Below are 12701 nucleotides of genomic sequence, written 5' to 3'. Positions count from 1 at the left end.
TGACACATGCCCCAGTACTTAATGGCCATTTTTTACTGAAACCTTATGGCCCTTGCCACATCTAAGATGTGTCTGTGTTTCCTCTCCACAACACCATTCTGTTGTGGAGTATAACATAACTACTTTGATGCAGAATTCCCAAACTCTGTAATAGATCCTTGCATTGAGAGTTAAAGAACTTTGTGCCATTGTCTGATCTTAAGATTTTTACCATCTTACCAAACTGGTTCTTTACCATCAGCAAAAAATTCTTAATGGCAACTATAGTTTCAGACTTAAGCTGTAGTAGATAGATCCAAACATATCTACTAAAATCATCAACGACAGTTAGGAAATAATACTTATTGTCAAAAGTAGAAGTTTTATAAGGCCCCCAAAGATCCATATGAACAAGAGAAAAAGAAGTTTCAGCCCTGGATGTACTATTATGAAATATCAGTCTAGTTTGTTTGGCTAATGGACAGATTGGACAACTATTCAATGACTCACTATTTACATTCTTGCCTAGCAAGGTGATATTCTTCATGGCTAGAAGAGATAGATGTCCAAGTCTTTGATGCCACATCCTGCAATCTTCCTTTATTGTTGCAGCAACTATGCCCTGTGTATGCTTTGAGTTATTGATGTCATTAACTCCCTTGAATATGTACAAGCCCCCTATCTCCATACCAATCCCCTTCACCCTGCCACTGTAAAGGTCTTGAAATAACACAAAGTCAGGATAAAAGTTCACTGAGCATCAGAGTTCCTCGTTAGTTTGGAGACAGAAAGGAGGTTAAACTTGAACCCTGGAACATATAGGACATCATGTATTGCTTCATTACCAAATATAGCAGCCCAACTAGTAAGTGTAACAGGAACTCTATCTCTATTAGGTAAGTGAATCACATTACTAGAAGTCCTAGTAGTCTTATTGTCATTCATGAGTATATCATTAGATGCTACTATGTGATGAGTGGCACCAGAGTCTACAATTTATTCATCTGAATAGGCTTTAGACAAGAAATTGCTTGTTATACCTGCCATGTTGACTTGACAATCAGAGGTGTATCCTTGTTTAACAGATCAAGGATTTGTTTGTATTGTTCCTCAGTGAAGTATGGTACATTCCCAGTCATTCCTCCTAGTACATCACCAGCTGATGATGATCCTTGAGAGTTGGCATTAGTGTTTTCAAGCACATTGTTGGCTGCAGTGAAAGGTTGGTGAGAGCCACCCCCAAAGCCAGACTGACCCTCATTGCCACGACCATAGTGACCTCCAATGTTGTTACCAGGCTTCCTTCTTGCCTTGAAGTCTTCAGGATACCCAACAATCTTATAGTAATTTTCCTTAATGTGACCTCTTAGACCATAGTATTCACATTGCATAAAAGGCTTCTTGCCTTTGTATCCTTGGCTTTTGCCTACCTGCATTGCCATTGGATCGTTCTTCTCATTGGTTGAGCCCAGGCTAGGGGATTGTTGAGATTTATCTTCTATCACCATGGCATAGGCTTGGTTCAAGGAGGGATCATTAGTTTTCAAGAGGATTTGTCGTCTAGCTTGATCATATGAGTCATTTAAACCACTGAGAAACTGTAGAAGTCTCTACTGTTGAAGATGCTCCATGTATTCTCTCGAGTTTGAAATTGGTACCAATGCATCATACTCATTTCATAAACTCTTCAGCTTAGTAAAGTAACTTGAGATGTGACAAATTGGCAATGTCTCTATGCAGTTGAAAGATACGCATTCGATTCACCTTATGAAATCTCTCCCTCAAATCTTCCCAAACAAGATGTGCATTTGAAGCATACGTAATTCCGCTTAAAAGTTCAGTGGAAACTGTATTCATGAGCCATGACAAGACAATTGCATTATAAGTTTCCCATTGCTCATGCAATTCAGTAGTGAACGAGTCCTTTGTACAAGTGTCAGTCACAAACCTTAATTTCCTCTTTCCTAGAAGGGAAATTTTCATTGTTCTGCTCCATAAACCGTAATTTTCTGATCTTGTAAGCTTCGAAGGAATCAGAACAACACCAGGAGTATCTGATGGCCCAAGGTACTGTGGATGAGTATGAATTGCAGTTTCCGCCATTGATGAGCAGAAAGAGAAAAACGAGCTAATTGAGAAGAAGAAATAGATCACTAGGATAGAGATAGCCAACATCAGTGATTGAGGAGCATCGGTGGCTCTGTTACCATGCTGAAATCTACATGATCTGCCATCAATGAAGGAACAATGAACTAATGAGGATTGTGTGAGCTAATGAGAGGATTGTGTGAAAATAATAACTGCGGATCCTCTTCATTTACAATACCAAATATATATACATATGATATATCTAGCTAACTCCACTAACTCTAATTAACAGGCTGAATCTGTTAATTTACAGCTAGCAACTAACTGAATTCATAACTACCTAACTAAGAATAACTACCTAACTAACAATCTGTAATATCACTTCATAATATCTTTGAAGCTGAAACTGCAACCTTAAATTCTTCAAATTTCCCGGTAATATTTCAACCCATTTATATATCCTTTATCCATTTCATTTAAGTTCTTCAAATTCTTCGTGCTTACATTTTCTGGTCAAAGTTTGAGACTTAGCAAAAATAGCAGCAAAAGATCATTTCTTTAGTATTGTGTGTAAGTTAAATTAAATGGATATTGATGAAATATTTGGGGAGTCCCGGCGGCCCGTGAGTCTACCAAACAAGAGTGCAATTTACGTTTGGGGTTACAACCATTCTAGGCAAACGGGTGGGAAGGACAAAGAGAGGAGTTTGAGGATACCAAAGCAGCTTCCTCCGGAGATATTTGGATGCCCAGCTGATGGGAATTCTTGTTGGTTGGATATTGCTTGTGGTCGTGAACACACTGCTGTTGTCGCCTCTGATGGATCGCTCTTTACCTGGGGTTTGACTTTTTTGGCCTTTTTTTCTGTCATTTTATTAAACATCCATGTTTTTGCTTGTACTTTTAAATTCAATTGCCTGCAATTTTGTTTATTTGGGGTTACGTTCTTGATCATTTACAAACTTAGCCAAAATTTTGGTCTCTTTTAGCCAAGTGGTACTATTTTTTTCTTGGATTACAACATAACTTTGTTTTTTCCAACATAAATTGGGTGGAATGAAGAAAGAAAAACGTAGTCTTTAGTTTGATCGGGCTACCATTGCTCTACTGACATTGGATCAGGCAAGCGACAAATATATCTATAGATCAAAATTGGTTTGAGAAAGAGTTTCGAAGATGTTGTACCACAAGAATATAGGAAGTACACAGATGTAAAACCACCTTCTATTATTTTCTTCTATTCTTTTGTGGTCTTTCTCCATCCCACAAACTAAACCTTTTTCTGGAAGGCAGTAGCAGTGTGGTATTTGTGTGGATTACCTGGATATTGAAGGAACGCAGCTCGCAAAACCTTTTTCCATTGTTGCTTCTTAATGCTTAGTGATATATTTATATATCACATAAGGCAACAATACTATTCCACTAGGTTTAGGAAAAGACTAAAGACGGTGGCCTTATTCCTTTTGCAAGCCATTCCAAAATTGGACATTGCAAAACCTTTTCTCATGGAAAACAAAATCCCATTCCAAATGGGTGTCATGGAAGCCATACGTCCTTTAGGGACTGTGCACGTGACAAGTCTTTTATGGACTTTCTTTGCTACATTTCTTTCTAAATATATATTATTAGGAGGCTCCTTTAAGCCTAGAAAAAACTCGCATGGCATAAGTAGTTAATAATTAGTTATTTAGTTAATAATTAGTTATTGATTATTATTTTTTAATTTAACTATCTATAAATTAATAAAATAAATTATTTTATAATAGAAAATAAAAATTAAAAAAACATTGTCCACATAAAAACATAAAATACTATATATTAGATAATGTAATAGCAATAATTAAAATTTTAAAAATATTTAAAATTAGAAATAGAAGGGAAAGATGATTTGAACTTGAGATTAGATTAAAATTATGGTAAAAAGGCTCAAACTATGGATAGGACCGCAAAATTAAGGTTTTACTAGATAAAGAAAAATAATAATAGGATAACAAATTAAATATTAAGAATATAAAATAAATGTCTCATGTAGATAATTTTAGTAACGAAAATAAAAGTTAAACTTTTATCGTGAAACTAAAAGAGAAAGAAATTTTAATTGCATGTGATATAAACTAATTATAAAAAAAATACAATAGATTTAAAATTTGCTAATTAAAAAAACTTATGTATTCAATATTTTAGACTAATTCAAAGTTATGACTTAAAATAAAATGTGATATTACATATTTTGATTATTGGTAAAATACTAATATAAAAAACTAATTAAATTTTCATAATAGGGGTAAAAATATATAAAGAGGAAAATAAAAGGGAGTGTGAGAATATTTATACTTTGAATTAAAACATAAAGTGGTAGTAAGAATTTTGTTAAAATAATATGCTCAAACAAGACAAATTACAATGTGATATGTTTAGTACTCTTTAATATCAACCGCGGAATAAATGTAAGTACTAAGATCAAGGATGTTACAAATATAAAAAATAAATATGTTATCCAGTACGAGATATGAGAAATAGTTTTATGTCCTGCTTCTTAATTGGTATCTAATGTAGATTGCATATAATCCAAATAACCCAAATCATAATTTGATATTTGTGTCTGTGCATCGCGCGGGTACTACTACTAGTAAATATTAAAGAAAATACGAATCCCATGTCAAATGGGAATGCAAATTGTCGTGCTCTTCCAATTCGTAATTGAATTTCACATTAAGTCTTTAATAATATATATATATATATATATATATATATATATATATATATATATAAATACTAATTATATATATCACATATATATTTTAATCATGAGATGTAATTTAATTTTCTATTTTAAATAGAAAACTTTAATTTGTTCACAATATTAATTATACTCTCTGTGCTAGCAAAGAATATAATAATATTTCATTTTGACTAATAACTAAATTTATTTAACTAATTAAATTCTTTAATTTAATTAACAAATAATAAAGTAATTAATCCTTTAGAAAAGATCAGAACACTCGTTAGTGTGCGACCCCATAGATTCAATACTAAGCCGGTAGTAAATTGATCACATTAATATACTAATCAAGGGTAGCGTCTAGCAATACTCCTTAACGACTGGATAGCATGAAGTATACAATTTACTCTCAAGAACTCACAAAAGAATAAAATAGTAGTTCATTCAATCCTTATAGCTCTGGGTCACCCTAGGATATGGTTCAATTGTCAAATCCTAATAGGCGACCAACTATGTGTTCATGTCAAATATAATCGACCATTGAATGACCTAAGAAACTCTTTTTCTTCTTTCATTCAATCGCCCTAGCTAAGGTCTTAGTCTGGTCGTTTATAATTCATGACAACATGGAGCTTAAACTCATTACCAAGAGTTGATAGATTCCGTCCTGATCAATCACTAATTCTACAAGCATTTAATCATACCCAATATCCTTTCAACTATCGCCCTAGGGCCATAAATGTCTAGTATCAAAGCACAATAAATAACTTGTCAATTACTATGACGATCTCAGGTCAAAGGAAACTCTTACATCACATTCTTCAAGAGAATATCCTATTGACAGTTTATGGCAATTCTAACCATTAGGAATTATCCAATGAGTCGGTTCAATGATCATATCTCTATATGCATCATCTATCTATGTGTTTTAGTTAATGAGATCAACTAATCTTTATCCAATAAAGACGATCACATAAATATTGATCTAACCAGGTTACTAATGTCCAAATTAATAATCCTATGATCAAGAACAAATTTAGATTAAATTATAAGAAACTTCACTTTCATTATCATGATCTCCATCACAATGTCAGGTCTCAAAATTTAATCAAGGGTCATATCAAGTTAATCAAATAATTAATAATAACTATGATAAAAGAATATCAGATGCCATATATATTTTATGTCAAATAACGTTCACAAAAATATGTTCAAATCATCAATCATGAGATTGGATCTAGGGCATATCTACTATATCCCTAACAGATATCACATTGGAAAAATATCAAGTGCGGCTTGAAAGAAATTAGGAAGTTGGTAGGATTATGTTGATAGCATATCTTCTATTGGTATCTTCCAAATGAATGATGAATTCTCATGTAAACCATGGTATCCTTTATTTTTTCCTGAACATGGTTTAAATCCCTCTCGGCTGGTTAGCCATTTGCTACAAATTGTGTCTTTAAAAACCATTATGCTATTCTTATTGATTAAGAAGCACTCTCCCTTTTGAAGGTTTTCTACCTTGTGGTATATTTCTTGTATACGGAAGCATTTTGGCCCAAAAATTAATAAAAATTATTTACTTCATCGCCAAAAAAACAAAAAAAAAAAAAAAAACAATCTCCTGCTGGTCAATTACTGCCTTTCTTTCTTGATCTTGGTATGATATCCTTTATTTTCTACTCATAAATTGCCCGTTAGTTGTTTTATGTTAAGGAAGACGTACCACTTTATGCGTTTTAAATTGATGCTGGCAAGCTCATTTTACTTATAAAGGTTACCTCTTTGGGAAGAACCTAGACCTTTTAATTGTAAGACAAGTGATTTCAGACACCTGATCTTGCTTTTGTTTGCAAGGAAGTAGTTTTTTCCTGTAAGAGAGTTGTATTTATCTCTCAGTGCAACGTGGAATAATTTATAGAACACTTCTAATTTTATACTTCCAAACAGGGGCTAACGAATTTGGTCAGCTGGGCGATGGAACTGAAAGCGCTAGGAAGCACAACAAGAAAGTGAAGCAATTGCAATCTGATTTTGTTATTAGTGTTTCATGTGGAGCACATTGTACTGATGCCATTGCAGAACCACGTGAAAATGATGATACAGTGTCTGCTCGGAGACTTTGGGTCTGGGGACAGAACCAGGTCAGTCTCACAAAACCTTCAGATTCAATAGCTACCTTGTTTATTTGAGGTCACTATTTGTTTGTCCATGTTATTCTATGCAGGGATCCAACTATCCACGACTCTTTTAGGGTGCTTTCGCTCCTTCTACGGTATCAACTCTGTCTTGAGAATTAGTTTAGGAGGATACATCTCTGTTCCTCCAGCAAATGCATCACTTCGGTGTGGTACTGGTAGGGCTCAACATGTTTTCTGATATTTTATGCTCTTCCAATTCGTTCAGGTTATCCACCAAGTTTTCTTGTGGTGCTGTTCATGTTCAAATTTGGCTATGCCAGGAAACTCTCATATGTTCTATCCACAGTTTTTGGGGCTCTGTGTTCATTCTCCCACAGAGTGTAGTGAAAGAGGTGGACAGGATCTGTAAAGATTTCCTATGGGGAGGTACAGAGGAGAAGAGGAAGATCTCCCTAGTAGCTTGGGCTAAAGTCTGCTTGCCAAAAAGCTGTGGGGGTTTGAATGTTATAAGGTGTAAGGAGTGAAATAAGGCTTCAGTTGGGATGTTGCTTTGGCAGCTTATTGTGAAAAAAGACAGCTTATGGGTGAAATGGGTACGTGGACTATATATAAAAACAGATTCAAGTATCTGGGCTCATCTGCCCCCTAGGACAGTAGCTGATATTGGAGGAAGTTAAACTATTTGAAGCAGGAAATGCATACTTGGTTTCAGCAAGACCAGTACATTTTAAGCCACTCAGGACAGTACTCAATTACAAAGAGTTACATGGCCATTATTGGAACTCACAGGAAACTAGAAACTGCTGACCTTATTTGGAATGCAATTTCCCAGCCTAAACACAGATTTATTACCTGGCTGGCTTATCACAATAGGTTGCTAACAAGGGAGAGACTACAACAGTTACACATCCCAGTCAATGATACCAGCTGCTGTATGTGTAACGATCAGGTTGATGAGACTGCCCAGCTCCTGTTTATGGAATGTAGTTGGTCAAAAGAAGTGCGAGTTACAGTAATGCAATGGGCTGGTATTAAATTGTCCGGAGGAGATGTGCCCCTGGTTCTAAGGAGTATCAAAAAGGATAAATGGAAGCAATTCAAGAAGTAGTTGCAGCTATTCTGGAAGCAGTCATCTACCACACCTAGAAAGCTAGGAACTGGAAAATTGTTAGAGGAATTAATGTAAATACTGAGGTTACAGTTATACAGATTAAAAAAGAAGTAGATAGGCTGGAACTGTTTAGGAACTCAAAGAAAGCACAAAAATGTAGTGGTTTTTTGCGGGCAATAGCTGTATAGTTCAGACATGCTGAGGCCATTGCTCACAGTTTATTGCGAGGAGATGCTCTTTAGTTTGTAACTGTTCGATTGATATTAATGGTAATTCACAATGTTACCCAAAAAAAAAAAAAAAACAGTGCAATATAATAAGAATTTGAAAAGAAAACTACATATTGTACTAAGAAACATGCGAAATGCATCTGGCATCTCTATATAGATCATCCCAATTATGTGGCATAAATATCTCGACCTTCAATGTAAAACAAAACAGAAACAAATACTGCAGGAACATTAAGTCATCACTAACATTTCTTATACAGACCGTCAAACATCTAGGTGGATTTTATTACCAAATCATAGTATCCACAATATTAACTTATATTAGAGGAATAGCATTGATCCAATATTTCCTCTTACTTTAAGAAAGCGCCACAAGTATCTTTCCAGTGGGCATACAACTTCGCAGCGGCAGACAGACTTCACATGAAGTTGGAGAAGAACTACGCTGTGATATTTGAAGCAGCTTGAAAAGCTCGGATAAAGCTCTCTGGAGGTTGGCCACCACTCAACTGATACTTGCCATTTAACTGCCGAATATAACTGCTTAGTAATTTCTTATTCATGGATTGACATATCGAAAGTGCTCATGGCACAATGTGCTAAGTTGAGTGACATACCACAAAATGTGGAACCCCTGATATATCAGATGAATACTGCTGAAGCTCTTCATTCACCTACACATACCAAAAAATAGCAATATTTACTTGAGATGGTACAAAATTTTGATCTATCTTACTGCTGAACCAGCCCAGAGAAAGAGAGTAGGAGAGAAATAAGGTGTTAAGAATTAGGTAACACGTGATATGAGTGACATGGTCCATCATGGAGCTGAACAAGGAAAGACTAGCCAATACTGTCAAAGTACAGATACCGTTGAGCTTAGCTGTGTGAGAAGTGCTATTATAATAAAAGGTGTCGTCAGCTGTTTCAGAAACAGAAACTACCTGTCCCTCTCGCTCACAAACCTTCCGAGAGAAAGGAAAGAGCAAGAAAAACAGCGGACAGATTCTCCGAGTTGACTATTGAATAAAATTGCGAAACGTACCTCCTTTAGCCCATTGTTTGGATCCTCAAGGAAGTCAGCTGCTCCTTCAACACCAACCTTTCTTGCAGCTTCTACAAGAAATTCCCTTCAAGTGGAAAATCAAATTTTAACACATTAAACTCTAAACGATACACTTTATACCATATACATCACCATATTTAGTATATATAACATCTGATTGTGTTCATAGAGCATTAAAATAAGCAAAAAGGTTTATCGACAGTGATGCATCACTGTAATGATTGATAATTATCATAGTTGTAGTCGACACTGATGACGTCGGACTATCTGAAGTAAAGTTTTCAATATTTAGTAGTGTCCTTAGCAAAAGCACGTGACCAATGAATTGCAACTTTCCTCTCCTCAAACCTGACCTCCCCACTAACACCCAGGTATTCCAAAAAGAAAAGAAGGAGAAATAAGAGAAAATCAAAGAAATCGATTCTGTTGATTAGGAAAATTGCATGAGCTGGTGATCACTTGAAAAAGCTCATCAGTGACTTTTATTCGCTTGTAAGCTTCATGCTTAGCAAAATATCAGTGTTGGTCATTGAGCCAAGGGGATTATAAAAGGAAGAAACTTAAAAATCGCTACTCCTGAGTCACTAACAACAGGCAGGACGAAAATCCTATAGGAAGGAAAAAGTTAAAAAAGTTGAATTTTGTTACTGGATAACAGAAGTATGCTAATGCAGCAAACCTTACGCTGTCGGGAAGAAAGGCACTAACCTGTCACCTATATACCTTCCCTGTGTGAAATAGCCAAGAAAAAGCTCCTCAGCAAGATTATTTTGCTTGTCAAGCCCCTGTTGTCCTGCGAAATATAGAAGTTTGTGGCTGTCCAAACTACTTCCTCTGCATACCCAAAAAAACCAACCATTCTTTATAACACAAAAGTCTTTTGCACTTCACAGCATTGAGTAAACAAGACACAGACTAATCAGACTTACGTAAGTCCTGACATGTTATATTCCAGCCCAAGGCCTTTAAAAACCTGCATGATATTGAAAAGATTGCAATAAGGCGATTCACACCACAGACAACTTTTCAAGACACATTGTGTGGGCAACAAGAGAAAAGAAGAAAATATGAACCTCTGTCATTCTTGAAGTCATCTGTTCAGAGCGAGGCCCAAATTTATTTCTGTAGTGATCTTTCTTGTTAACCCCTTCTTTAGGCGCAGAAGGGTTGAGAAGATAGGGATGCCATCTAATCTGCAAAACAGAATTTTTCCAGTAAAAATAAAGGAACCGGTTGAAATGGAAGCACAGATAACAGAACCAAACGGCACCTCAAAATCATACTGATCATTGACTAATGCTATAGCTTTATCAAGGTTTCTTTTGCCTACAAAGCACCACGGACAGACAGTATCTGAACTGATATCAATTCGAATAAACTTCTTCGCGCTGTTGGTGGCCATTGATCGATGCAGGAACCTGATTTCATACATTCAGAAACAGGTCATTTTAACTAACCTCATATCGTTCTTCTATTATATGGAATAAATCATTTTAGAATAAAGTGCAGATGTGTTTAGAATAAAGTGCAGATCTGTCCTACCTTATATGACAAAAAGAATTTGGAAGACAGTGCAGCTCATGATCACATGATGATCCATTGTCAAGTTCAGGAAATGAAATCACATCCCCAGATATTAATCTTCTTTAGATTTATCATTTATGTAGGGAACCATGAAAAAGTTGATCACTTTCTAATAGAGTGGGTCATTCTAGCCTTCTGGTGAGCGCACTGCACCCATTTATTTTGGTTCGGACCTCGACAATTCTACATACGCGCATGAGTTAAAAAAAAATGATATATGTGATAGACCGTCTGCGTTCTGATTTCAATAACTCTAAATTTCGCTGCCTCCATTTCAAATTATCGGATGTCTATGGTATAAAGCATGAACTTGACTGCTAATAATGGTTTTACACGTCCAAAAGCAGAAAATTAGAATGGCTTTATCCCTATGCTGAACTTTAAATGATTCTTTTTATAATCGTGGTGTCCGAGTCAGTTTGCCTCGATTTATTCCATGGGTACCAGTTACCTCCTACCTATTAAATTTTAAATCATTCTATCTCAATGTTCTTTAATCTTCAATTATTTGGTCTATAATATGAAGTGAGACGACATTGGAAAATTTTACAGGAAGGAGAAAAAATAAATGTGAATATTTCAAGAACCCCAATTCATATATCCCAAGGAATTGGTACCTTCTTCAAAAAATCTGAAGTTCCAAGATTAATAAACTAATCCACCTAAAAGTTAACATATATCCAGAAAAAGAAACTGCTAGAACATATACTCAAAGCTTCAGTTTCATGAGTATTTCACTTCTTGAACCAAAGCATAACTAAATCAAAATTTGATAAGCTGGAAAATAAAGAGAGGCCAATTTCAGAAATCCGGCGAAGCAAAGTGTTTCTAAATTCTAACACGTATATGGAAAGAAACAAATGGGAAATTGTCAAATTTCAATTCAACCCATTAACTAACAGTTAATCAGAAAGCTTACCTCGTGGAAATTGGGAATTTCGGACAACTTGACGAAAGCATATAAATTACGTACTCACCTTTTGGTCCGAAACTAAAATCACGTCTTCTCCTTATGTTAAATTGTTAATATTCTTTAGATGTTCTTTTTTTTTTTTTTTTTTTTTTGAAAAATGGTTCGTTATTGGTCAATTGTATTAAAAAATACTACAGTCTAGATGTGATGTGAAAATGATTATAAGAAATTCAAAGTCTACGCTATGTACGTAGACGGATTCCGGACTTATGTGAAGTGTGAACCACGTTCAATGATCATCAGTTTTTTTAAAGTAATTTAAACCAATATCATAGTAATAAATATGCTTAAATAAAAAGGTAATTTCCATTGACTGCTATTAATTCCCTTGGTTTTAAACCAAACAAATAAATTTTACAAAAGTTTTACACATCTCTCTTTCCTTATTCATCATGTGATTCAAAGTCAAAAGCAACGAAACGGTATTAGATTTTTTAAATGCTTCATCTTTTCCATATTATGTGAACCTGTTTGATTGGACACGAAGTTTAAGAAAAAATGAAGACTTTTGAAATTTATGGTCTTAAACAAGTCAAAAAGGAGCCAATCGTATTTGTGTGGTTATAAAGGCTTCTCATTAAAGGTAGAATTGTAAGTTTAAGCTAAATTGTTACCAAATTTAGAAATGGGTCATTCTTTTCGAAATGGCCAAAAAAGTAAATAAGTTCACATAAACTGGAATAGATGAAGTATAACATGTGTTTCTTTTAAGGGGAGGATCAACGATAAAGTTGTCTTCCACAAATTCGAACCCAGTGGCGGATGTAGCATATACTCGGCGGGTTCAATTGAACCCATAACTTT

The 12701-nt window shown here is 35.0% G+C and overlaps 4 protein-coding genes across 6 annotated transcripts; 1 reads left to right on the top strand and 3 right to left on the bottom strand.

Moving 5' to 3' along the window:
• Window positions 1-571: 571 nt before the first annotated feature.
• Window positions 572-1487, bottom strand: LOC142171594 (uncharacterized). The gene is made up of 2 exons (XM_075234739.1): window positions 1020-1487; window positions 572-699 (listed from the first exon to the last, which is right to left on the bottom strand). The coding sequence occupies exons 1-2, from the start codon at window positions 1485-1487 to the stop codon at window positions 679-681; spliced, it is 489 nt and encodes a 162-aa protein (XP_075090840.1). The 3' UTR covers window positions 572-678.
• On the top strand, window positions 672-8802 carry LOC107789631 (uncharacterized). Of its 2 annotated transcripts, XM_075234738.1 has the most exons (4): window positions 672-2907; window positions 6743-6936; window positions 7020-7067; window positions 7199-8802. In XM_075234738.1, exons 1-3 carry the CDS (start codon window positions 2652-2654, stop codon window positions 7044-7046), a joined length of 477 nt encoding a protein of 158 aa, XP_075090839.1. In that variant the 5' UTR covers window positions 672-2651; the 3' UTR covers window positions 7047-7067; window positions 7199-8802. The 2 variants fall into 2 exon arrangements, 1 of the variants encoding a protein (XP_075090839.1); XR_012701371.1 differs by having other exon boundaries at window positions 6743-7067.
• LOC142172002 (uncharacterized) lies at window positions 1672-2082 on the bottom strand. Its single transcript, XM_075235751.1, has one exon. The coding sequence runs from the start codon at window positions 2080-2082 to the stop codon at window positions 1672-1674; it is 411 nt and encodes a 136-aa protein (XP_075091852.1).
• On the bottom strand, window positions 8406-12035 carry LOC107789630 (uncharacterized). 2 transcript variants are annotated; one of them, XM_075234737.1, is made up of 8 exons: window positions 11902-12035; window positions 10611-10758; window positions 10414-10533; window positions 10270-10313; window positions 10049-10174; window positions 9320-9404; window positions 8892-8948; window positions 8406-8801 (listed from the first exon to the last, which is right to left on the bottom strand). In XM_075234737.1, the coding sequence occupies exons 2-8, from the start codon at window positions 10740-10742 to the stop codon at window positions 8715-8717; spliced, it is 651 nt and encodes a 216-aa protein (XP_075090838.1). In that variant the 5' UTR covers window positions 10743-10758; window positions 11902-12035; the 3' UTR covers window positions 8406-8714. The 2 variants fall into 2 exon arrangements, with proteins under 2 accessions (XP_075090838.1, XP_016466970.1); XM_016611484.2 differs by having other exon boundaries at window positions 11844-11990.
• Window positions 12036-12701: the final 666 nt, after the last annotated feature.

The sequence above is a fragment of the Nicotiana tabacum genome, chromosome 17, assembly GCF_000715075.1.
Source record: "Nicotiana tabacum cultivar K326 chromosome 17, ASM71507v2, whole genome shotgun sequence".
Taxonomy (NCBI): Eukaryota; Viridiplantae; Streptophyta; class Magnoliopsida; order Solanales; family Solanaceae; genus Nicotiana; species Nicotiana tabacum.
Note: the sequence above shows the minus strand (reverse complement) of the source record. Positions and strands in the feature narration are given on the sequence as shown.

Excerpts from the sequence above, each read along its gene's own strand:
- LOC142171594 (XM_075234739.1), bottom strand. The coding sequence starts at position 1,487 with ATGGTGATAGAAGATAAATCTCAACAATCCCCTAGCCTGGGCTCAACC. Across the intron at positions 700-1,019 it reads TTGTCAAGTCAACATGGCAG|ACCTTTACAGTGGCAGGGTG; the intron begins GTATAACAAGCA and ends TGTTATTTCAAG.
- LOC142172002 (XM_075235751.1), bottom strand. The coding sequence starts at position 2,082 with ATGGCGGAAACTGCAATTCATACTCATCCACAGTACCTTGGGCCATCA.
- LOC107789631 (XM_075234738.1), top strand. The coding sequence starts at position 2,652 with ATGGATATTGATGAAATATTTGGGGAGTCCCGGCGGCCCGTGAGTCTA. Across the intron at positions 2,908-6,742 it reads TGGATCGCTCTTTACCTGGG|GGGCTAACGAATTTGGTCAG; the intron begins GTTTGACTTTTT and ends ACTTCCAAACAG. Across the intron at positions 6,937-7,019 it reads GGGTCTGGGGACAGAACCAG|GGATCCAACTATCCACGACT; the intron begins GTCAGTCTCACA and ends TATTCTATGCAG.
- LOC107789630 (XM_016611484.2), bottom strand. The coding sequence starts at position 11,884 with ATGCTTTCGTCAAGTTGTCCGAAATTCCCAATTTCCACGAG. Across the intron at positions 10,759-11,843 it reads AAATTCCCAATTTCCACGAG|GTTCCTGCATCGATCAATGG; the intron begins GTAAGCTTTCTG and ends GTATGAAATCAG. Across the intron at positions 10,314-10,413 it reads TGACTTCAAGAATGACAGAG|GTTTTTAAAGGCCTTGGGCT; the intron begins GTTCATATTTTC and ends AATATCATGCAG.